At 47.2% G+C, this 26,575-nt stretch overlaps 1 protein-coding gene across 1 annotated transcript in view; it reads right to left on the bottom strand.

Moving 5' to 3' along the window:
- Window positions 1-15,580: 15,580 nt before the first annotated feature.
- FBXO39 (F-box protein 39) overlaps window positions 15,581-26,575 on the bottom strand; it is a 53,132-nt gene continuing 42,137 nt past the window's right edge. The window contains exon 3 of the mRNA XM_025142118.3: window positions 15,581-16,133. Within this exon, the coding sequence (XP_024997886.1) occupies window positions 16,083-16,133 (51 nt within the window). The 3' untranslated portion in view covers window positions 15,581-16,082. The remainder of the gene's footprint in view (window positions 16,134-26,575) is intronic.

Raw genomic sequence — 26,575 nt, 5'->3', positions numbered from 1 at the left:
CCTAACCCTAACCCTTACCCTAACCCTAACCCTAACCCTAACCCTAACCCTAACCCTAACCCTAACCCTACCCTAACCCTAACCCTAACCCTAACCCTAACCCTAACCCTAACCCTAACCCTAACCCTAACCCTAACCCTAACCCTAACCCTAACCCTAACCCTAACCCTAACCCTAACCCTAACCCTAACCCTAACCCTAACCCTAACCCTAACCCTAACCCTAACCCTAACCCTAACCCTAACCCTAACCCTAACCCTAACCCTAACCCTAACCCTAACCCTAACCCTAACCCTAACCCTAACCCTAACCCTAACCCTAACCCTAACCCTAACCCTAACCCTAACCCTAACCCTAACCCTAACCCTAACCCTAACCCTAACCCTAACCCTTACCCTAACCCTAACCCTAACCCTAACCCTAACCCTAACCCTAACCCTAACCCTAACCCTAACCCTAACCCTAACCCTAACCCTAACCCTAACCCTAACCCTAACCCTAACCCTAACCCTAACCCTAACCCTAACCCTAACCCTAACCCTAACCCTAACCCTAACCCTAACCCTAACCCTAACCCTAACCCTAACCCTAACCCTAACCCTAACCCTAACCCTAACCCTAACCCTAACCCTAACCCTAACCCTAACCCTAACCCTAACCCTAACCCTAACCCTAACCCTAACCCTAACCCTAACCCTAACCCTAACCCTAACCCTAACCCTAACCCTAACCCTAACCCTAACCCTAACCCTAACCCTAACCCTAACCCTAACCCTAACCCTAACCCTAACCCTAACCCTAACCCTAACCCTAACCCTAACCCTAACCCTAACCCTAACCCTAACCCTAACCCTAACCCTAACCCTAACCCTAACCCTAACCCTAACCCTAACCCTAACCCTAACCCTAACCCTAACCCTAACCCTAACCCTAACCCTAACCCTAACCCTAACCCTAACCCTAACCGTCTAACCCTAACCCTAACGTCTAACCCTAACCCTAACCCTAACGTCTAACCCTAATGTCTAACCCTAACCCTAATGTCTAACCCTAATGTCTAACCCTAATGTCTAACCCTAATGTCTAACCCTAATGTCTAACCCTAATGTCTAACCCTAACCCTAATGTCTAACCCTAATGTCTAACCCTAACCCTAAATGTCTAACCCTAAATGTCTAACCCTAAATGTCTAACCCTAAATGTCTAACCCTAAATGTCTAAGTCCAACCCTAAATGTCTAACCCTAAATGTCTAAGTCCAACCCTAAATGTCTAACCCTAAATGTCTAAGTCCAACCCTAAATGTCTAACCCTAAGCCTTACCTGCACACCTACCTGTTGCACTTAGCTTCAAGTGGGATCTGTGTCCTGGTAATGATGAGTCAAGGCACACCACTGAGTTAGATTGCACAAGTATTTGTTTATTACAGCACTGTTTCCTCAAGACGGGACTCATACAGTTGTATGCACACTACAGCAATGCCTACATGTTGACAAACAAAACATAGATACACTGATTCCATACAATTCCAAGACACCGTTTACAGATGCAACACCCGCATACTCCATACATTTTAAGGTATGGTTTACATATGTGTTATATGTCAGACTCACAAGACAAAGGTCACAAACCCTCCACATCCAATAAATGACATTACATTCACACTAACATTATGTACTGCAGGCCACGTCAAAAGCAGTGCAGATCTCAGCCCACCTGAAGTAAATGCAAGTCGCAGACTGGCTGGGAAGGGGCATGAGTCGCAGACTGGCCGGGAAGGAGTGCAAATGGCCTCCAACAGCCCTCGGGCGTTGGTTACGGGGTTGGGTTAGCCCTGCGGTACAAACAAACAAAGCAAAGCTAACCCAACCCCGTAAGCAAGGCCAAGCTAAAGCCAATTTGGTTCAGATCAATTGTCTGCAAAGCTAAAGCCAATTTCATTGAGATCAATTGACTGCAAAGCTAAAGCCAGTTTGGTCAAGTTAAACTGACCGCACACGCCAAAATTGGCGCAAGACCCAGACTGGCCGCAAAGGGGCACGAGTCGCAGACTGGCCGGGAAGGAGTGCAAATGGCCTCCAACAGCCCTCGGGCGTTGGTTACGGGGTTGGGTTAGCCCTGCGGTACAAACAAACAAAGCAAAGCTAACCCAACCCCGTAAGCAAGGCCAAGCTAAAGCCAATTTGGTTCAGATCAATTGTCTGCAAAGCTAAAGCCAATTTCATTGAGATCAATTGACTGCAAAGCTAAAGCCAGTTTGGTCAAGTTAAACTGACCGCACACGCCAAAATTGGCGCAAGACCCAGACTGGCCGCAAAGGGGCACGAGTCGCAGACTGGCCGGGAAGGAGTGCAAATGGCCTCCAACAGCCCTCGGGCGTTGGTTACGGGGTTGGGTTAGCCCTGCGGTACAAACAAACAAAGCAAAGCTAACCCAACCCCGTAAGCAAGGCCAAGCTAAAGCCAATTTGGTTCAGATCAATTGTCTGCAAAGCTAAAGCCAATTTCATTGAGATCAATTGACTGCAAAGCTAAAGCCAGTTTGGTCAAGTTAAACTGACCGCACACGCCAAAATTGGCGCAAGACCCAGACTGGCCGCAAAGGGGCACGAGTCGCAGACTGGCCGGGAAGGAGTGCAAATGGCCTCCAACAGCCCTCGGGCGTTGGTTACGGGGTTGGGTTAGCCCTGCGGTACAAACAAACAAAGCAAAGCTAACCCAACCCCGTAAGCAAGGCCAAGCTAAAGCCAATTTGGTTCAGATCAATTGTCTGCAAAGCTAAAGCCAATTTCATTGAGATCAATTGACTGCAAAGCTAAAGCCAGTTTGGTCAAGTTAAACTGACCGCACACGCCAAAATTGGCGCAAGACCCAGACTGGCCGCAAAGGGGCACGAGTCGCAGACTGGCCGGGAAGGAGTGCAAATGGCCTCCAACAGCCCTCGGGCGTTGGTTACGGGGTTGGGTTAGCCCTGCGGTACAAACAAACAAAGCAAAGCTAACCCAACCCCGTAAGCAAGGCCAAGCTAAAGCCAATTTGGTTCAGATCAATTGTCTGCAAAGCTAAAGCCAATTTCATTGAGATCAATTGACTGCAAAGCTAAAGCCAGTTTGGTCAAGTTAAACTGACCGCACACGCCAAAATTGGCGCAAGACCCAGACTGGCCGCAAAGGGGCACGAGTCGCAGACTGGCCGGGAAGGAGTGCAAATGGCCTCCAACAGCCCTCGGGCGTTGGTTACGGGGTTGGGTTAGCCCTGCGGTACAAACAAACAAAGCAAAGCTAACCCAACCCCGTAAGCAAGGCCAAGCTAAAGCCAATTTGGTTCAGATCAATTGTCTGCAAAGCTAAAGCCAATTTCATTGAGATCAATTGACTGCAAAGCTAAAGCCAGTTTGGTCAAGTTAAACTGACCGCACACGCCAAAATTGGCGCAAGACCCAGACTGGCCGCAAAGGGGCACGAGTCGCAGACTGGCCGGGAAGGAGTGCAAATGGCCTCCAACAGCCCTCGGGCGTTGGTTACGGGGTTGGGTTAGCCCTGCGGTACAAACAAACAAAGCAAAGCTAACCCAACCCCGTAAGCAAGGCCAAGCTAAAGCCAATTTGGTTCAGATCAATTGTCTGCAAAGTTAAAGCCAATTTCATTGAGATCAATTATCTGCAAATCTAAAGCCAATTGGGTTGACACAAAATGACTGCACCCGCTGAAATCAGCACAACCCTCAGCATGGCCGCAAAGGGGCACAAGTCTCAGACTGGCCGGGAAGGAGCGCAAATGGCCTCCAATGGCCCTTGGGCATTGGTTACGGGGTTGGGTTAGCCCTACTAGCGAACTCAAAGCAAAGGCAACTCAGCCCCGTGAGCAAGGCAAACCCTTTGATGTGGTCTCCCTTGAAATTGTCCATAAGATTGCAGCTGGCTACTTGGACAAGTACGTTGCTTGCTAGATGAAGAACTAGCTGAACAGCCCGGCCTAATGCATGCTGCTCAATTGTATTAAATGCAGCTGATGTGCCATCCTGAGTGCTCTTCAAGCCTGTTCTGTCCAATAGCTTCATTGAAGACCTGCCTGACAGCATGGAGTGCACCCTCAGTAAGTTTGCTGAGGGCATTGCATTAGACAGAAGCATCAATTGGCCTGGAAGTAGAAGGGCTTTAAGGAAGGATGTGAGCAGGTTGGATCGCCGGGCTGAGGCTGATGGGATGAACTACAATGACACTGAGCGCCGTGTTCCACACGTTGCCCACAACAACCTTGGGTGGCAGTAGAGGGAAAGGAACACTATGGAAAGGGAACAGACTGGGGGATATGGATAAAAGCTCCACTGAACTGAGCTGGTGGAGACTGTGGGACGGCCTGGAAAGCTGATAGCATCCCAAGGGGAAGTCACCAACCCTGGGAGTGTTGAAGATGTCTTCACCTGTAATACTGAGACACCATTTAGAAAGAAATACTGGTAACTCTAGGAATGCCAAGACACAAACAGCACTCACCATAACCCACCCCCACAAAAAGTGCGATCAAAACAGCACCCCAACAAATGGCTTAAGATTAAGGTTAGCAGTATTTAACAGGGAAGTTGTAGGGTTGTTAGAATTACACCAAAGGTTAGAGATGAGGGTTTAGTGCTCAATTGAAGGGTAGGTTGAGGGTTAATTTGGACAGGTAGTATAGCTATCTATACAGCCATGGTTACAATTAGCACTATGTTTGGAGTTCAGAGCTCATTAGGGTTGGGGTGAAGGTATTAGGGTTAGGTTTATTAGGATTATGCTCAGAGCGACTGTTAGGGAAGGCCAAGGCAAAGGCAACAACACCCAAGGGAACACAAAAACAGACGGCAAAGGCATAGAAAACACCCAAGGAAAGGCAATGTCAAGGCAAAGGGAAAGCAAAAGCACAAAGAACACCAAAGAGAAGACCTCCTTAGAGGCCAGGCCCAAAGAGAGGGCCTCAGAGAACATGAAAACAGAGATGAAAGAGAACACCATGGAGAAGGCCAAAATGGAGGGCGAGGTCCATGAGAACGCTGCAGGGAAGGCCAGGGCAGAAGGCCAAGGGCAATGGCCAAAGAGAATGCAGCACAGAAAGCTAAAACCAAAGGCCAAAGAGAAGGCTGTAGGGAATTCCAAAACAAGAGGCCAAAGAGAACATGGCAAAGAAGGCCAAGGTCAAAGGCCAAACAGAACGCAGCAAGGAACGCCAAAACCAAAGGCCAAAGAGATCATCACAGAAAACGCTACAACAGGAGGCTGAAAGGAGCACGGCAAAGAAGACCAAGGGCAATGGCTAAAGACAACATGGAAGGGAACGCCAAAACTGAAAGCTAAAGAGAACATGGCAAAGAAGGCCAAGCACAATGACCAGGAGAATGTGGCATGGATGGTGAAAACCTAAGGCCAAAGAGAACACTGCATGGAACACCAAAAGCAAAGGCCAAAGAGAACGCTGCAGGGAATGCCAATACAGGAGGCCAAAGAGAACGCCACAAAGAAGGCCAAGGGCATTGGCCAAGAGAATGTGGCACATAACACAAAAAACGAGAGAGAATACAGCAGGGAAAACCAAGGGCAAAGGGAAGGAGAACACCGCAGTTAAAGGCCAGAGCCAAGGAGAATGTGCAAAGAACAGGACAGGCAGCCTTCGGGGCACCCTGGAGTGAAGAAATGAGCTCTGGGAACCCTACCTTGTGTCTCACTAAGTAAGCAGTAAACACTGGTGGGTGTGCATTGCCATTACCTGTTGGGCAGACAATTACCAGTCAGCAAAATGGGGTTCCAGGGCATCCCAGGAAATGCAGCTTTCAGTTCCTTGCTGTTCTCATGAAGACCCACACATCTCTCCATGCAGTCGTTACAGCACTCGGGAGTGCCACAGCTCTCTGCTGTTACCTGTTGGACACAATGCAGTAATGAAGGCACTGCCCTGCATATGTAGGGCTGCACCCTATGTGCATTGCTCTAAGGATGACTCAAGGGAGCATTAGGAATATAATGAATTCTGTGTATAGGTTTTAAGTTACAGTTAGATTAACAATCATTTTCCACACTACGATTAGGATTAAGGTTACTTAATGCAAGTATCATAAAGTATATACCGTAATGTAATTATCATTAGAGCACACATTAAGCTATGGGTTCAGGTCAAGATTAACATTAATGCTGCCTCCCAGCCAATCCCAGAGAGCCAAAGGCAAAGGCAAGCAGAACTCCGAGGGCAGGCAAAGGCAAGCAGAACTCCCACGAAAAGCCAAGGTAAAGGCAAAGCAAAGAGCCAAGGCTAAGGGAAAGGCAAAGGTAAGGAGAACACCCAATGAAAAGCCCAGGTCAGGGTAAGAGCAAGGAGAGCACAGCAGGAAAGGCCAAAACACACAGCCAAAGAGACCACGGCAGGAATGGCCAAGCGCAAAGGCCAAGAGAACACAACAAGAAACGCCAGAACAGAAGGCCAAGGGAACATGGCATGGAATGGTCAGGCCAGGGCAAGGGCTAAGAGGACATGGCAGGAATTGCCAAAACAGGAGGCCAAAGAGAACGCAGCAAAGAAGGCCAATGCAGAAGGCCAAGAGAAGGTGGCTGGGAACACCAGAACAGGAGGCCAAAGAGAACATCACAGGGAATGCCCAGGCAAGGGCCAAGAGAACATGGCAGGAAATGCCCAAACAGGAGGGCAAGATAATGCTGCAGGGAACGCCAAAACCAAATGCTGAAGAGAACGTGGCAGAAGAAAAAGTTCAATAGCCATGAGAACGTGGCATGGAACACAAAAACAGGAGGACAAGGGAATGCCTAGGTAAGGGCCAAGAGAACGTGGAAGGAAGTGCCAAGGAAATGGCCGAAAGAACATGGTAAGAAACACCAAAACAGAAGGGCAAGAGAACACTGCAGAGAACGCCAAAACTGAATGCCAAAGTGAATGTGGCGAAGAAAGCTGAGGGCAATGACCAAGAGAACATGGCATGGAATGCAAAAACAGGAGGGCAAGATAATGCAGTAGGGAACACCAAGGGCAAAGGGAAGGAGAACACCGCAGTGAAAGGCCAGAGCCAAGGAGAACGTGCAAAGAACAGGACAGGCAGCCTTCGGGGCACCCTGGAGTGAAGAAATGAGCTCTGGGAACCCTACCTTGTGTCTCACTAAGTAAGGGGTAAACACTGGTGGGTGTGCATTGCCATTACCTGTTGGGCAGACAATTACCAGTCAGCAAAGTGGGGTTCCAGGGCATCCCAGGAAATGCAGCTTTTGGCATCGCCCTTGGTCAACCCATAGCAGTCTGCATGTGGGTCACTGAAACTCCACCGAGGCACAAACAGGCAACATGGAAGACTACAAGAGAGAGAAGAGAAACACTCCATAACCATAACAAACACTTGGGTACCCCAAAAGCAAAGAACAGAGCCATGTTGATTGGGAGTGAAAGACGACACTGACAGCCAGCAGTACTGGGGAGCCCTAAGCAAGCTGGTGCGGGCACAGACATGGTGAGTGTTGGTCAAGCTGGAGTTGGACTCGATTAGGGAACATTTGGACTTGGTGAGCCCTGGGAGATGGCAAAGTGCCAGGTGGCAAGGAGACAGAACAAACGTGCCACCAGTGGATGCGAGAGGCAGCGCCAGCGGGGCGTCCCCCGCTTCAAACAGCACTTCTCCTGTCTCACCCAGGGCAGCCTCTCTCCTCAGCTGTTCTTCTGGTCAGGGTCTGGACTCTGCGTACCGTTGGCACACCACATCTGCCTGGCCAGAGCAAGACATGGAGGCCAAGGGGAGCTCCTGCTTGGAAACAGAAGGTGGGAAAGATGGTGTAATGCAAGGAGAACACCCCTGGAAAGCCAAGTGAGCATGAATACAAACTGACACCAATCCCATCAAACGGCCAGAAGAGCAAGAACACTCTCTGGGAGCAATACTTCTTGCCAGACAAGATCAAGTGTGGATGTTAGCATCCAGCCTTGGCTGTGGCTTCCTGCTGTGTCCACCAAGGTCATCAGTGGAGTCCTCACACCGCCTGGAAGAAGTCCTGGTGTCCAGAACCTTCTGCTCAACACTGAACCAAAAGCAAACAGATCAACATCAAGCAAAGAAACAACAACAACGCAGCCCTTCCCAAAGCTCAGCACTCACCCAACCAAACAGCCAGAGCAAGCACCAGGCACAGACCCTTCCCCTTCAGCTTCCAGCCTTTAAATGAGCTCAGGGTGGGCTCTGGCTCCACCCAGTCCCACCTCCAGGTTAATTACATCACCTGTGCACCAGTTGTTTACATCCTGTACCAGGTTGTTAATCATTGCTTCAGGTCCTTACATAACAGTTGTTCTATTTCCAGAAAGCTCTAGAAGTCAATATCTTTAAAGGAAGAATAGTAAGTAAAAGAAACAATACTGAACTCAAAAAGAAAAAAGGAGATCTATGTTTGGTGGGATCAGCAGAAGGCAGTGAGATCCCATTAGTACTGGGGAGCCCTAAAGATGGGAAAAAGGAAGAGCACCCGGTGACAGCAAGGTGAGCACAAGGGACAACCAACACCACGCCCATAGGACCTCTGCAAGCATAGAAACGACCTCAGATGTCAACCAAAAACAAAGAGATCAGCATCACGCAAAGAAACAACAACAACAACAACAACAACAACAACAATGCAGCCCTTCCCAAGGCTAAGCACTCACCCAACCAAACAGCCAGAGCACCCTAGGCATAGACCCTTTCCCTTTAGCTTCCAGCCTTTAAATGAGCAGAGGGTGGGCTCTGGCTCCTCCCTGTCCCACCCCACAGGGGAATTGCTTCCACCTGTGCTCCCTAGGCTGTTCACACTCCCACCAGCTGTTCAATCACTGCTTCAGACACACATCTAACAGTTTAGACAGAATCAGAAATATTATCAGATTTAGAAACAGAATTTGAAACAGAAAACAAATTGGAAATAGCATTAGAATTGGAAAAAAAATAGCTAAGGAAAGATTAAGTGATGAAAAAATAGAAATAGTAAAGGAACTGCAAAAAGAGTTGGAAAAGTATTTAGAAAAGTAAAAAGAATTAGAAAAAGACTTAGAAGGAGAAAAAAATCAGAAAAGTATTTAGAATCAGAATGAGGCAAAGATAAAGAATATGAGAAAGAAATAGAAAAAATAAAAGAATAAAAAATGGAAAAAGGGGTCTGGAAAAAGAGAAAGAATTAGAAAAAATATTTGAAAATAATATGAAACAGAATGGGAGTCAGAAAAGTAAAAAGGGGGAAAAATGAAAAAAGAAAAAGAATGCGAAAAAGAATCAGATATATAAATTAATATTAAGGAATGGAAAAAAACAAAAAAAAAGAAAAGAAAAAGCTAAAAGTATTTATAAAACAAACAAATTGGGAGGGGGCGAATAGGCGGGGCTTCAACGAGAAGGGGGCGGGGCTTGACCGAGTAGCGGTCGAGGATTTTAAAACAAGGGAGAAAGGGGGACAAAAGGGGAAAAGGGGGGGGGGGGGGGGGGGGGGGGGGGGGGGGGTGGGAAGGGAAAAGAAATGTAATTAGAAATTGAAACAGAACTCGAAGTAAAAGAATTAGAAAAGTGCATGCGCCTGCTCGGAGACCGCAATGCGCATGCGCCAGCTATGAGACCGTAATGCGCATGCGCCAGCATGGAGTCTACACGGCGCGTGCGCAAGCTCCGAGACATCAGTGCGCATGCGCCATCTTGGAGTCTGCACTGCGCATGCGCTATCTGTTAGTCCGCACTGCGCACGTGCCTCTTTCGTGTCTGAAATGCACACGCAGTCTCTGATAATGTATAACACATACAGCCACTCCGAGACCGCAATGCGCATGTGCCATCTCCTAGTTCGTACCGCGCATGCGCTCGCTCCAAGACATCGCTGTCCATGCGCCAGCCCGCAGTCTGCAATGGGCGTGCGCCAGCTCCGAGACCGGAAGGCGCCTGCGCCAGCTCGGAGCCTGCGCGGCAGCGCTCCACATGCGCCAATTCGGAGTCTGAAGTGCGCATGCGTAGTCTGTAGTAACGTACTGTGCATGCGGCCGCTCCGACATCACACTGCCCATGCACCAGCCCGCACTGTGCGTGCGCCAAATCCAAGAACGGAAGGCGCATGGACCAGCTTTGAGCCTGCAGTGCGCATGAGCCACCACGGGTTTCTCCAGTGCGCATGCGCGAGCGCCGAGAAAGCATGGCGCATGCGCCTGTTTCGACACGTCAATGCGCATGCGCAATTTTCTTGTCCACACTGCCCATGCGCCAGCCCTGATTCTGCAGTGCGCATGCTTCAGCTGAGAGATTGCACTGCGCATGCGCCATCTGCTGAAACCCCACTGCCCATGCGCCAGCCCGAAAATTGCACTGCGCATGCGCCAGCTCCAAGAACACAAAGCGCATGTGCAAGTGTTGAGACTGCACTGCGCATGCGTCAGCTCAGTGTCTGCCTGCGCATGCTCCATTTCTGACACTGCACTTCGCATGCGCGAGCTCGGAGTTCGCAATGCGCGTGCGCCCGCTCCGATATCTTAATGCGCATGCACCAGCGCCGAGAACTCAGGGCGCATGCGCCACTTCGTAGACCGCAATGCGCTTGCGCCACCTTTTAGTCGGCACTGCGCACGCGCTAGATGCCAGACCGCACTGCCCATGCGCGACCACGAATTCTGCACTGCGCGTGTGCCCGCTCCAAGAACGTAGCGCGCATGCGCCTGCTTTGAGAACACACTGCGCACGCGCCAGCTTGTAGTGTGCAATGCGCATGCGCCAGATTCTAGAGCGCAATGCGCATGCGCTAGCTTGGAGACTGTATTACGCGTGCGCCAGCTTCGACATCGCAAGGCGCATGCGCTAGCGGCGAGAATACACTGCGCATGCGTCACCATTGAGTCTCCAGTGCGCTTGCGCCGTCTTTTAGTCCGCACTGCGCAGGTGTCATCTCTGAGAATGTACTGCGCTTGCGCCGGCTGCAAGCCCACAGTGCGCATGCGCTACGTCCGAGCTCGTAATACGCACGCGCCATTTGTTTGTCCGCACTGCGCTTGCGCCAGATCCGAGTTCTTACTGCGCATGCATCAGCTGCGGGTCCGTAATGCGCATGCGGCACCTACTTGACTGCACTGCACATGCGCTGTCTCAGTTGCTGTACTGCGCGTGCGCTAGCTCCTAGAATGCAACGCGCATGCGCTAGCTCTCAGACTGCACTGCGCTTGCGCCAGCTCGTACTCCACACTGCGCATGCGTCACATCTGAGTCCGTATTGCGCATGTACCGTTTAAGAGAAAGCACTGCGCATGCGGCAACTTGGAGTCCGCACTGCGCATGTGCAGTCCCTGGTATCGTACTGCGCATGCGGCTGTTCCGAGACAGCAAGGCGCATGCGCCAGTCGGCAGTTCGCACTGCGCATGCGCCTTTTTCGGGAGTGCACTGCGCTTGCGCTCTGTCCAAATCCGTATCGCGCATGCGCCATTTGCTTGTCTGCACGGCGCATGTGCCGTCGTCTTGTCCGCACTGCGCACGCGCTGTCTACTTGTCCGCACTGCACATGCGCTAGGTCCGAGTCCGTACTGCGCATGCTCCAACTACGTGACCTCACTGCGCATGCGTCATCTCCGAGGCAGTTGTGCGCATGTGCTCAATGCTTGAACGCACTGCACATGCGCCAGTTTTGTTTCCGTACTGCGCGTGCGCCAGTTCGCAGTTCGCACTGCGCATGCGCTTGTTCCCAGACTGCACTGCGCTTGCGCCAAGTCGTGGTCCACACTGCGCATGCGTCATTTGTGAGTCCTTTTTGCGCATGCACCTTTTACAAGAAAGCACTGCGCATGCGTCAACTTGGAGTCTGCACTGCGCATGTACAGTTCCTGGTACCGTACTGCGCATGCGGCCGCTCCGATATCGCAAGGCGCATGCACCAGTTGGTAGTTTGCATTGCGCATGCGCCTTTTATTGCGTGTACTGCGCTTGCGCTCTGTCCGAATCCGTTTCGCGCGTGCGCCGTTTCCTTGTCTGCACGGCGCATGTGCCGTCGTCTTGCCCGCACTGCACATGCGCTAGGTCCGAGTCCGTACTGCGCATGCTCCAGCTATTGGACCTCACTGCGCATGCGTCAACTCCGAGGCAGTTGTGCGCATGTGCTCAATGCTTGAACGCACTGCACATGCGCCCGTTTTGTTTCCGTACTGCGCGTGCGCCAGTTCGCAGTACGCACTGCGCATGCGCTTGTTCCCAGCCTGCACTGCGCTTGCGCCAAGTCGTGGTCCACACTGCGCATGCGTCATTTGTGAGTCCTTTCTGCGCATGCACCTTTTACGAAAAAGCACTGCGCATGCGTCAACTTGGAGTCCGCACTGCGCATGTGCCGTCTCTGTTGTCGTTCTGCGCATGCGGCCGTTCCGATATCGCAAGGCGCATGCGCCAGTCCGTACTTCGCATTGCGCATGCGCCTTTTATTGCGTGTACTGCGCTTGCGCTCTGCCCGAAGCCGTTTCGCGCGTGCGCCGTTTTTTTGTCTGCACGGCGCATGTGCCGTCGTCTTGCCCGCACTGCACATGCGCTAGGTCAGAGTCCGTTCTGCGCATGCTCCACCTACTGGATCTCACTGCGCATGCGTCATTTCCGAGGCAGTTGTGCGCATGTGCTCAATGCTTGAACGCACTGCACATGCGCCAGTTTTGTTTCCGTACAGCGCGTGCGCCTGTTCGCAGTTCGCACTGCGCATGCGCTTGTTCCCAGACTGCACTGCGCTTGCGCCAAGTCGTTGTCCACACTGCGCATGCGTCATTTGTGAGTCCTTTCTGCGCATGCACCTTTTTACGAGAAAGCACTGCGCATGCGTCAACTTGGAGTCCGCACTGCGCATGTGCCGTCTCTGTTGTCGTTCTGCGCATGCGGCCGTTCCGATATCGCAAGGCGCATGCGCCAGTCCGTACTTCGCATTGCGCATGCGCCTTTTATTGCGTGTACTGCGCTTGCGCTCTGCCCGATGCCGTTTCGCGCGCGCGCCGTTTCCTTGTCTGCACGGCGCATGTGCCGTCGTCTTGTCCGCACTGCACATGCGCTAGGTCCGAGTCCGTACTGCGCATGCTCCACCTACTGGATCTCACTGCGCATACGTCAACTCCGAGGCAGTTGTGCGCATGTGCTCAATGCTTGAACGCACTGCACATGCGCCAGTTTTGTTTCCGTACTGCGCGTGCGCCAGTTCGCAGCTCGCACTGCGCATGCGCTTGTTCTCAGACTGCACTGCGCTTGCGCCAAGTCGTGGTCCACACTGCGCATGCGTCATATGTGAGTCCTTTTTTGCGCATGCACCTTTTACAAGAAAGCACTGCGCATGCGTCAACTTGGAGTCTGCACTGCGCATGTACAGTCCCTGTTACCGTACTGCGCATGCGGCCATTCCGATATCGCAAGGCGCATGCGCCAATGGGCAGTTTGCATTGCGCATGCGCTTTTTCCTGCGTGTACTGCGCTTGCGCTCTGTCCGAATCCGTTTCGCGCGTGCGCCGTTTCCTTGTCTGCACGGCGCATGTGCCGTCGTCTTGTCTGCACGGCGCATGCGCTGTCTCCTTGTCCACACTGCACATGCGCTTGGTCCGAGTCCGTACTGCGCATGTTCCAACTAGGTGACCTCACTGCGCATGCGTCATTTCCGAGGCAGTTGTGCGCATGTGCTCAATGCTTGAACGCACTGCACATGCGCCAGTTTTGTTTCCGTACTGCGCGTGCGCCAGTACACAGTACGCACTGCGCATGCGCTTGTTCCCAGACTGCACTGCGCTTGCGCCAAGTCGTGGTCCACACTGCGCATGCGTCATATGCGAGTCCTTTCTGCGCATGCACTTTTTACGAGAAAGCACTGCGCATGCGTCAACTTGGAGTCCGCACTGCGCATGTGCCGTCTCTGTTACCGTTCTGCGCATGCGGCCGTTCCGATATCGCAAGGCGCATGCGCCTTCTTCGGGCGTTCACTGCGCTTGCGCTCTGTCCGAATCCGTATCGCGCTTGCGCCGTCTGCTTGTGCCCGGTCCGAGTCCGTACTGCGCAGGCGCCAGCTCCGAGTCCGCTGTGCACATGCCCCGGCATCGGGACTGCACTGCGCACGCGTTCGCTGCGAGAATGAAAAGTCGCTTTCGCCAGCTGTTAGACTGCGCTGCGCATGCGCCGGCTCCGAGCGTGCACTGCGTTTGCGTCATCTCCGAGACACTACTACGCGTGCACCAGCACGGATTGTTTACTGCGCATGCGCTAGCTCTTAGTTTTTTTCTGCATGCGTCAGCTTAGCGTTTGCACTGCGCATGTGCAAGCTTTGAGACCGTACTACGCATGCGCCTACTTCGAGTCCGCAATGCGCAAGTGCCAGTTCGGAGTCCTTACTGCGCGTGCGCCCCGTCCTTACGGCTTTGCGCGTGGTCTAGCGTTGAGGCCGTAATGCGCATGTGTGTTCTCCTAGTGTGCACTGCGCATGCGCCAGCTTTTGGATTTCTCGGCGCATGCGCCCGCTTGTAGTCTGCACTGCGCGTGCGCCTACTCCAGGAACGCACTGCGCATGTGCCAGCTCCTTGACTGCATCGGGAACATCTATTTATCTTTTCGCATGCGCTTTTTCCCGTACACACCTACGTCCAGTTTTCTGGTACTCCTCATTACGCACGCGAGGGGTGTAGGGTACTCTGGGTGCCAAAATAGTGCGTTCCTGGGCCAGGCTCCTTTGTCCAACCGCCCGAGCAAATAGACAAGGAACACTGAATTGGAAGAGAGAAAAGTCGCTGAGCCGGAGGTCCAAGAATTGACTGCCCTCCCGCACCTCAGGTCTTCGTAGAAACGGATGCTATTGATGAGCTTCCTGGCGCATGCGCATCATCGCCTGCAGGACTAAGTATCATAAAAATCGGCGGATTTGCTGCGCAGAGCGAAAAGAGTCTGTATAGACCTTTTCCGCTTGCCTGCGCGCATGCGTCCTGCTGCCTCGGATCCAAAGTGAGATGAATGCAGTTCCTCGGATTGACTACGTGGTGGCAGCAGAGTACCGCGAAAGAACTTTTCCGACGGGATTGCACCGGTGGTACAGTCCCTGCATATCTTTTCTCTCTCTTGCTGACAGAAAAAACACAGTGTGTGTGTGGGGGGGGGGGGGAGGGCAGGAAATAGTCAGATATTGAATCCGTTTAACAGCCTCTTACATGATCTCTGAGATACTGCAAGTGATCTCTGTAACACCTTCTGACTTGATGCATCCTGATTATTGACTGAATCTACTGGAAAGTATCCCAAAACAGGTCAGATAGAAGACTTTTCCACAGATAGTGCTACACAAAATGTTTACCAAAAATAATAATAATAAAAAAAAGCAAACCCATCAGGAAGCCTTTGCTGCCTTCACTACTTCATCGTTTTGTGCTCGTAGGTAATCCAAACGGATTTTATATGCTTTCCTCTGCTTATAGCCACGCCACTGGGACCAAAACCAGAAAATGAGTGCTTACTTTACTTTTCAAATTAAAGAGCTGCAATTACAATTCTAAGTTTCCTTCTGTTGCTCAGCTTCAGCTAAAATGTAATGGAGACATGCTCATCTTACAAGATATACATAGTAAGAGAGATACAGTGAAGTATTAACTATTTATTCCATCAGTTGTCATCCTGTGAGACTTGAAATTATCCCCATGAAGAGTGTGGGCCTTCAGAAACACAGCTTGGGAATAAATGCATAACTAAACAATCAAATGCACAGAAACACATACACAAAGGTCACATGGCAGATGCTGCTGCTGGAGAGAAGAGGGATGTAAAATTATAAGCCTTCAGAGTGGATTATCAGAACAGAAATTAGATGAGGAACTGGACTACATTTAATGGCAGAGCGCTATTTTTATGAGCTGGGGGTTGTGACTGTGGTTTTTTGTTTGTTTGTTTTGTTTGTTATGGGCAGAGCACGTGTTACCTAGGCAGGAACAAACATGGATACACAGGCCAATTAAAGTATCAGAGTACAAAGCATATATCATGCTTGATATCAGAGTGCAAAGCATATATTTCACTTGCAAACATTTCAGTTGCAACACTGGAGAAAGATTATTTTCATTACTCTTCTGTAAATGTGCCCAACCTTATGTTGAATGATCACTCCATCCGTTCCATGTTCTCAACTCTCCGAATCCCTGGACAAATGAGAAGAGACTCTTACTCAAGTACACTGAAAGCCATGCTGCCTCTCTTCAGTTCATGCAGAATCACAATGATAACACCAAATGATGATAAATTACTAACATAAAGACATATGACACGCTTGTCCTATTTCCAAAACACACAATCAGATGATAAAATGATAGCTGAAGATTTCTCAAACACTGTTTTTACTCTCTGCAGCTCTGCTTGAGGAGAGTTTATTGTTCATATATCAACAAAGAGAAGTAAATTATATACAGAGATTCTTTGTGAGAAGGAAATTCTTGGAGAGGAGACTTAGCCAGCCTCCTCTCAGAAGAGGCAGGGCTTGTGACTATGTATAACCCTTATTTGGAGCCAGTTGTTGCCTTTCGTAGGAAAATTGTAACATGATCAAAGGCTGAGCCTACCCTTTGAAACATAGCATGACTAATAAGGTGATCTGCGGAGAAGAGTTTCAGTGACAGTTACTTGGATAGTAAGAAGACAGCTGATGACAGCTGGTGAGCTTATGTTTTTATCATCATGGTTCTCTGTGCTTCTGTTCTTCCCTTGGTTCCATCTTCATGTATGTCAGTGCTGCAGCTGTGTTTATGAAGTTCTGAGAATGAATTTGTTCTCTTGTTATTTCAGCCCTGTGTAGATCCAGGTCCCATTCATAGGTCTACCCAACAGAGACAAGTGAGGAGTTTATTTGAGCTTTAATTGTTTTGGGGTTTTTTTGTTTGTTTGATTGATTGTTTTTGGGTTTGTTTTTTTTTTCTCACCTTTTTCTGATTTGATTGAGGTAGTTCAACAACTTCATTTTAACTCTTATTGAATCTTTAGTAACATGCTTAGCAGGATGAGCTGCAAATGATGGTTATGTTGCATTCAGCTATCAGGATTAGTTTCTAACTGTCCAGCTGTGTTGCAGCACAAAATTAGAAAGCTGTCCTACCAACACTCAGCTCTATCCTGCATCTCTCCTACCTGAGTTACTCAGTCCCAAAATTGTAGTTGTTGTCTTCATAACTGTTCTTCCCAACCATTGAAACACATGTGAAAAGGGGCTGTCTGTAGGCTATATAAATTTAAATGCAAGTACCAGCTGAAAGCTGAATTGAGTTTCCCAGGCTTCTGATAGTTTTCTTGATAAACCGCTTTGTCTCCCTGGCTTTCTATGTGAAAATAAGCCTGACAAAGTCACAAGGAAACATTAGCTGGCAAGGGCCGGATAACTTACCTTCCCCTCAGCTGTGGATTTTGTTACCCCATTTTGGCATGTGCAATTGTGGAGAAAGTTGACTCAGGGCAGAGATCAGTATGGGAGCAGTTAAGTCAAAGTACTGGAGTCACTGGGGATGACAGCAGTCTTTGAGTTCCAGGCCTTTTTTGCTGCTGCTTTTCTGAAGCCTTGGTTAATCTGGGCCCCTTGTACTTCCAAGGTGATAAAGCTCCTCTCCCTTTCAAGCTTAGCCTGCCTCTGTGGTGTACTTCAGGTACAAGCTGTCCCTCTTGGGCATACAGGGATGTGCAACCCAGCTGGGATCCTGTTTTGATCAAGTCACGACTGCCACAGATGGAAAGAACTGAAGACTGTTGACTAGCTTTAGGCAACTCTTCTCCTTGAGCAGGTTACTAACACTGTTTTTTTGTGTAGTTTTGGTAAAAAAACATAGGGAGGGGGACCAGACAGAGCTCTCTGATCATATTTTTTTCTGTTTTTCTTTCACAGGTCTCTACTAAAAAAGGATCTTGGTTGCTTTAACCCATGGTTCTCAGCTACTTCTTCCAGTTGTTCTGATGAAGTACAGACTTCTTAGGAGTCAGCCAACCACAGTTCTCACAACCCTGTCAGCATCGAATCTGATACCAACTTTTATTCCCATTTCACAGATTATGAAATGTAAAATTCTCTTTTGATCTTGATCCCTGCCCACTACACTTTCCATCTCTCAACTTGTATGGGAACCATTGAATCACGGCCTGAACCACTGATTGATCACCTGAGGCAAGCACTGAGTCAGCCATAGGAGCACAGGTGAAGGCAGTTCACCTGTGTGACTGGAAGGGGTGGAGCCTGGCTCCACCTCTCCTACACCCCATTTAAGGGCTGACTGCCACTGGGGAAGGTTTGCTTTCTGGAAATTGATCCTTTTGGAGTTTTTTTTTCTGGGAGTCTAGCACACAGGTGAGTTTTTTTTAATCATCTCTTTCCACTGCAATAATCTTTCTAGCTATATAGCAAGTATATTTATTGATTGTACACAACTCTCACTTTATACAGCTGGAATGCTCCTGAGCATGAGGGCTGTCTCTATGCTCTCATTGCAGCAAGTGTGATTGAGATCTGATTCTTGACTGAATTCTCTCACTGTCTTGGTTAACTCCTTTGTAAATGTTATGCAGGAAGTTACCCTGGAACAGGTGTTCCCAGATATTCTGGATCATAAGTGAATGTTCTTTCTTTTAGGCAGGCATCCCATGTTCCCCTTAAATTTGGACTGAAAACTGTATACAGCGAGCCATTTCATGGGACCCATTATGAATCATTTGCCAGTGCTCTTCTGGCTGTTCATGGGCTATGGAGAGTATTTGGGAATGCAAATGAGGCAATCTCATTGTTCCATCTGATCTTAAAAATCTAGTGAATGAAAGTTAAAACAGTACTGTAACTTTCAGTCAGTCCTGATACACTTAAGCAGGGCAGAAGCTACTTCAAAGTGCCTTCAGGATGTCTGTTGCCTGGCAATTACTTAGGAAGAATACAGTAAATAATGTGGAATGGTAATATTTAAAGGATATGTATTTTTTCCCCCAATTCTTGAAGTTTTAATAGAAGAGGAGCATTCCTACCTCTCATTGAAGTACAGCTGTACGAAGGGCAGCAAATGTTTAACAGACTTTAAGAGCCTACAGTTATAATAATCCAAGACCAGTTCTGAGGGGTAGTATGTACAAAGATAGACAGTAATGGGAATTCTATATTGTTAAAGAGAAGCATTCCAACATGGCAGGTGGGCCTAAATAGAGGCAGTGGCCATATTCTCAAAGTATCAGCACGAGTTCCTCATTTCTGTATTGTCTGCACAGTTGTGCCTCTGTTGGCATAATCTTCTCAAATGATTTTGATCAGGGTCTGTTCACAGGGAGGAGCATGATAACAGAGTAATCACTGTTTGCTGTGGAGCTTGGCTTGTGTCTTTCAGGTTGGCTTTTTTTTTCTTTTTGCTTTGTTTACATTCCCAATTGGTTCAATAGGTACCTTTAGAAAGGAATCATTTCCATTCTTCATCATGACAGAATTTATAGATTTCCAGCTCTTAGGCTGTACGTAATAAGGAGCAGGGGAAAAAGGGATGCCAAGGAAGATCACTTCACCTGGGCAGTAATTTTCATCTTCCTAAGATGTGAGCTTTGTTTCTGACAGTTTGTTAACTGCTGCAGAGCTGCTCAAAGTAGGTGACTAAATTGATGGGTTTTGCTTCTGCTCTGAAATATGGGATCATGCCCAGTGTCCTGATAAGTAATTCTTTTTTTTTTTTAGGTCTTATTTCTGTCATGCAGCTTCCCTTATCTCTACCTTTCAGTGATATCCAGCACAGAGGCAGAGCCTAAGCAGTCCAGGAGCAGTTCTGCATCCATAACGCCTAAGGATGTGACACCATAGTCTGCAGGATGTTTCTTCTGTTACAAGCTCCTTAAAGAAACCTGAGAGGTGGGTTTTCTTAAGATAAATATTTTCCATAAGTGAATATCACAGCCTGACTGTCTGCGCTCTGGTCTGATGTTTTAAATATCTATTTCCTAGAGTTCAGTTTCCTTCTCATTTAGCTAATCACTATGTAATAGGCATTGCCTCCCTTTGTTAGCCAATACTATGAAGAACTTGATATCCTGGAGTTAAAACGTCACCCACAAAATCCAAAAAACAAACTGTTGACTGAGCTTTCTTTCCTGAGAAACAGACTGCTTTCTGTTTCTTAACTACCTGGTTTGGTTGTCATTCTTGCACGTAGCTCAATGATTGTAGCCAAAATTGCAGATCTTGCTTTACTCTGGTTTCCTCTGATCACTTTGTCATCTAAAGGTCATACTGATTTTGCTGTGTTATATTCTCAAATGCTCCACTGTCAGGTATTTACATTTCATCGTATGGGAAACCTATAGCAGAATCAGAACTGTCTATTTTTTCTGCATTGTCTTTATCCTGAGATGTTCAGCCATTCATTTCAGTGTTCTAGTGAGGTTCTTTGCAGCTCAGAAGTTTGGAATAAGAGACTTCTGTGGTTATTACATTTACTGAAATCTCTTTGCTTAGGCATATGCATTCAAAATGAACCCTCCTAGTCACTGGCCTTCTGATCTCAGTGTTTTTCACTTACCATTGCTGAAAACATACACGGTGATATAGTGGTTCTAAGTGACACTGGGCATCTTGTTACAAAGCCTGGTGCTTCATAAATACATGGAATCATCATGCTGCATCATCATTTTCCCCTTCTCAGCTATATACTCTGTATGTTTGTTTTTGGTGAAAATAATATCCCTTCATCATGAAGAGCACAACATCTAAGCTGCAACTCATATTACTGCATTTAATTTGCTAATGCTGTCATGCAGCTCCTGCAAGTCATAATTTACTGTGGGTATCATCACAGAACAACCTTGCTGGCCTTGTAATTGTTACTGGGTCCAGAAAAATGAGTTGCTGACCTTTTGCAAGTGCTATTTCTGTTGACTGCTGAAAACATTCAGAACAAAGTTACGTGTTTCTTAGGGGTGCAAGCCAGACTCTTATCTGCTTGCTAGTTCCCCAGGTCTTAGCATGTCTGTAATGATAGCATGAGGTATGTCAAAGAAGTGCTCAGTTTATTGAGTGTATACTCTAAGGAAGGGTGAGCTTCAGGCCTTGCCTAGCACTACTGAGATAACGTCCCTTCTTTCTCCTTCAGCAATTGGTCATGGTGAATCATGTTAACGTAGCTTACAGTGTGCTTTTAGCAGAAGAGCAAGTTTGTGTCTGCCTGTATGTTTCTATATAGATATACTGCTGACCAATACACAGCCTGCTTCACTGAGAGGTACTGTTGGTGGGGGTAGCCCAGTGCTGGCCTTCACTGTAAGGACCTGATTAGGAATATAGTAGTGAGAAGTAAAAAAGGCATTATTTGTTCCACTGGTTCCAGGATAATAGTTGCTGAACAACTGTGATTCTGTTCTGCAACTCAACTTGTCTGGGTATTACTTGTCCATGCTAGTTTGGAGCTAAGACCTCAAGCTTCTTCATCAGTACAGGATAAAGGTAAAGGAACTGCCAGTTTCACAGTCCTGCAGATCATATAAGAAAACCCCATCTTTCTAAATACAGTAGGGGGGAAAAAAAAGAGTCCTGCAAAAGATTTGATAGGAAATTTCAAAACCAGAAGCATATGAAAGTTCCCTGTATTTTTCAGAATGAAGGATGATGAAGTCGTATTAGTTGAACTGCACTGGAGAAATCTTAAATATTTCTTTGCGAAGGATTGTATCATGGGGGGGGGGGGGGGGGGGGGGGGGGGGGGGGGGGGGGAGGCACTCTCCTAGCTGTCTTCTTTCAGAGCTGTAGGAGAACAAGCTGAAGCAGCACAAAGGCAACAGTTTTGATGCTTGAAGACTAGAGGAGGCCTATGAAAAGCTGAAATTCCCACCCAACAACTTAGTTTCTGGTGCTGTAGGCAGATCAGTCCAGCAAATACATCACTTACTGTCCTGTCTGTAAAATGAGGATAAAGATCTTGCTATTCTTAAAGGACTTGCTGATCTAATCATGGAAAGGTGTATAAATTATCTTAAGTGATCAAGGGTTAGACTGATTCTATATAAAGCAAACTGAAGCAAGGTTTTGGGGAGCACAGTGCTGCTCTCCAGATGTCAGTGTTCATTATCCCAGTGTTCATTCCTTAGCTGGGTCCAGCCTAGCCATTGTTCGTAGACTAGTGGCTTTCAGTTCCTCGCACTGGCGCTTAGGAAGTGCTTAAAAAATGTTTAGTATCAGCTGTGATTAAGGGTTTTTGATGAAGCAAAACAAAAGTGAGAAGAGAATGGTTTTATCTACCTCTTTCTGTGAATAATCTTGTAAGTGTAGATAAATAACAGTTAGCCCAGATGAATAACCCAATTCTTTGTTACTCAGCTATTTTCAGTCTTGAGCAAGGCTCATGACTTTTGCTGGAGGTCACAAGTTTAAACTAACTTGCTGACCTGTAGGTTAAGCTGGCATCCGAAGCCAAAAGCGAAATTGCTTCCTGTGGTGAAATGTTCAAATAAGCTGTTCAAGTATTTGGCAAAAGCCTGGTAACTGTTGTTCATGTAGTTGTGCGAGGAAGAGGGAAGTAGCTTCTAGAAGCTTCCATTTTTCGAAGTCAAGTTCTGTGCAGTCCTGGGTAAATCAGTGATCAGTGTCATTCAGGTCTCAGCTTTTTCATTGTCTGCTTACAGGGAGGACAAAAGTCTGTATGTGCCTAGCCAGGTAACTCAAGGCACGGTAATGGGCATGCAGTGACCATGGCATGTTGTCTTGCTTTCTGTACAGATGCATTCTTCCCGCACCCCCAAAATAACAAGACTGACCACTAAAGTAGTGCTGCCAGTTAACCAACTACTATCTCAGTAGCATGATAAAGGCATCTGCTTCTCCATGTTTGAGATCATAATTTCTGAATTGTCTGGTCTTCATGGTACTGTGACCAAAGCACTGATGTGGAAGATCTCTCTGAAATACCTGTGTACTTACATTATCACCATGTTCTATCCTGCTAGATGGCAGATGCCTGGGGAAATGACTTTGCACTAAATGTAAATATCTTTAGAAACTTCAGTTGGTCTAGGACAGTTAATGCTGGATAGTAGTTACACTGAGATTGCGTCTTACTAGTGTTTTCCCTTTTATTGTTTGAGCAGTTCCTTTTTTGAAATATATATAATGTATGCCATGAGGTTCTAGATCTTTTCAGTTCCAAAGATTACAAGTTCAGATAATACACTCATAACCTTGTTATTATAGTGGATTGCTGTAGCTGAAAGGCAATCGCTCTGCAAGGTCCTCACTAGTTCCACAACTGCAAATTCATAAGCAGATAAGGTAGGTTTCTTTTTAGTTCAAAAGTCCCTGATCAGCAAGGAAGAGAGAACAGAGCCAGTGAAATAAAGCATGTTTAGTTATTTACAAAAGATCAGACATGAAGCCAGCACTGGAGGAAGCAATGGCTCACCAGAAACAAAATGTGACTCCACTGAGGTTGAAGGAGTTGCATCACAATTCATCTGTAACACCACTTTGTTTTTAGTTTCCATATTAACATTCTTCTTATATACTTATGGCATGCCCCTCCCAATATTCTACTCACCCACTACATTTTCCATGCCCTTTCTCTTTGGAGTGTTGGGCCTTCAGTTTAACTTATGGTGAGACATATCTTTTTATAAAAGAAGCCAATACTTTGTATATACAGTTTTCAAAATCAAGACCAAAGCCTGCATTCAGACTTTAGCAGCATAGCAATAAATCTCAAATAACTGCAGGAACTAGTAAAATAACTACAGATTTATTTTCTGGTATTAAAGCTGAAACTGGAATGTTTGCTTTATAATTTAAATTACTGGCACAGCACATACATATTTACCTCTATTAAAAGCCTCAGGTCCTTCCTGCCATTATGTTTAATGTGAATATGCAAGGTCTGTTTTCTGTCTTCAGTAGAGTTTTTTCCATTCCTTCAGGAGTCCTATGGTTTACATTAAGTGACGGCCCTTAGTAAATGTCTGACTCTACTGCCAATTGCTCTTACAGTCAGGGGTTTAATGAAAGTTAAATAGTCACTTATGTCACATAGGCCAAAAATGCACAGTAGCCAAGGCTTAAATAGGCTGTTAGCATGTTTTAACACTTAGGATTTCCCTCCAAAACAATGCAAAACAACAGGTCAGTTTTTAGGAAGCTGGGAGGGATATGGAGCTGGAAAAGCAAATAATTCTGAGGGGGTGGGTGTGTGGGGAAAAAAACTCCAGTTGGAAGAGTAGACAAACATACATATTGATTAGGCCATGATCAAGCGGTGGGAATTTTATGTTGTGCGCAGGCATGTGTTGGACGGTTTGCTAAGGATACTTGAGGAGCTCATCAGCCAGCATTATCACTCAGGAAAACTGCTATCAATCCCTTGCCCAAGAAATGGCTTAAGAGCCCAGGATAATTCCACAGTCAAAGTTGGAGTAGTTTATGAAGTGCCTGGGGAATGCAAAGCAAGATAGTGGAGTACCTAGCAGCAGATTACACCCAAAGCATGATGCTGGTCTCTAATGTTCCTGAAATTCTTCAGAGGTTTGGCAAAGGTGTTTCTTAGAACAAAGACAAACAGACAACAGTTAGCTGATTGGGGGAAAAAAGCACTAGCCATTTGAGTGGGAGTTTTGCATGTCTTTTGGCAACTTCATGGCCACAGAAGTACGCAGATGTGTTCCATCCTTAAACAATGTCAAGGTGCTGACTGCAGACCTGTTGCCTCCTGTAGTGTTAGGTGGCTCTGCTCCTTTCACGTGCAAAATCCAAAGGTCAGTGACTGTGGTAGTAATTTTTCATCCTTCCTCCCAGGGATTTGCTTGTGAGATCCTCAGCCTGGGTAACTCTCATAGCATAACAAAGACCCATTAGGCTTTTGGTTACTTCTTTTTGCTTACTTGTACCCCAGTCTTGGATTTTTCAGTGATGTCTCACCTCTGTGTCCCAGGCTGGGTAGGCTGAGTGCTGTGGAAAATAATAGCTAATAATAAGCCACATTTTAAGATGCAGTGCATGATGAAGCAGGTGTTAAGTAGGAGATGTGATTAAGGAACTGGTTTTGGTGAAGTGACAGTAGATTTTTTCCACCTCTTCTGTAACAGAGCACTCTAGGACAGGTGCTTATAAAAAATGTCCCATTGCTGAGGCCTCTTCCTTGCCTGGCAGTCTTGTATAAGCTGGTGCTGGGCCAGAGTATCATGTTGCCTTCTGCCATGAAAAGCTAGAACTTTGATCTGGAAAGAATTGGAACTGCCCATGGAATGCTGTCAGACACATGATCGGATAGCAATTTGCTGAGAAGAGGATGACTGGGCCTCAATGTTATCTGAGATCACTATTGAGAAAACAAAGTTTGCAACCATGGCAGCAACTGCTGTCTCTTAAACGTTATCCTTGACAGGGCTTGGCACCCTAGTGTGTTGTAGAGACTGTTAGCTCCGCTAGTCCTTTTTGTAGTGAGTGAACATGGCAAAAAGTGCTGAAAGACCTTGCAGGAACTGGGAATGGCTGCTCCTTTTGATGTCCGTGAATTACATTTGCACATTTATCTGCAGACATATGCTTACTGCACACGCTCAGTTATTTCTCTGCCATCATTACTGTGGTGTTGTGATAATCCCTGGTGCCAAGAACAGAAAAGTTGCCTGTCAGTTATGTTAAGTACCTGAAAACGCTTGGCTCTTAGCCTGCACAAGGTGATTGTTATCTTCTACTATTTTTAAATAAGCTTCTCAGAGCAAAACTAACGATTCAGATAAGCTGCTGAGATCATAAATCATTTCTAATATTAACAATGTTTATAGGCCTTTATTTAGTTGCCGAAATATTGTAATTTACACAGTCATCCAGCTATGAAACCTCATTGGAAAAGCAATTTTCAACTTGCCTGATTCTAGGATCTGTTTCTGTTATTTAGGTTAACTGAAGTCTTTCTATGTCTAAGGCACCTCTTTAAATCCTTGGTACATAAATACTAGTGGATTACATTGCTCTTAGGCTAGCCTGTGTTAGTAGGATGTCTTTTTTCAAGGTTTGAAATGTGAACAACTTTTAAAATTGTTTCTAGAAAGCATTTATGTTGCTTGTAAGGATTCCCCCAGCTCATTCTTCATTCACACATGGGACATTCTGACATGTCAGACACACATCTGACATTCACATGCATGGGAAAAAATGGTGAGCTCATCTCTCTCTGTGTGTCTTTTGGGGAGAGAATTGATAGTAACACTTGACAAGGAACAGAAAGGTCATCTGAAATTAAGTTACCAGATTAGGGGCAATAAGAAACCAGATGAGGTTTAACGAAAGCAAGTGTAGAATCTTGCACCTGGGAACGAATAACTGCAAGTATCAGTACAGGTTGGGGCATGACTTGCTGGAAAGGAGCTCTGCAGAGAAGGACCTGGGAATACTGGTGGATGGCAGGTTGGCCATGAGCCAGCAGGGTGCATTAAAAGGAGCAGGTCAAGGGAGGTGATCCTACCACTCTACTCAGCCTTGGTCAGGCCTCATCCAGTTCTGGGCTTCCCTGTACAAAAAAGACAGGGATCTCATGGAAAGAGTTCAGTGGAGGGCCTGGAGCATCTCCCCTGCAAGGAAAGGCTGAGTGATCTGGGTCTGTTCAGCCTTGAG

The sequence above is a fragment of the Gallus gallus genome, chromosome 19, assembly GCF_016699485.2.
Source record: "Gallus gallus isolate bGalGal1 chromosome 19, bGalGal1.mat.broiler.GRCg7b, whole genome shotgun sequence".
Lineage (NCBI taxonomy): Eukaryota > Metazoa > Chordata > Aves > Galliformes > Phasianidae > Gallus > Gallus gallus.
Note: the sequence above shows the minus strand (reverse complement) of the source record. Positions and strands in the feature narration are given on the sequence as shown.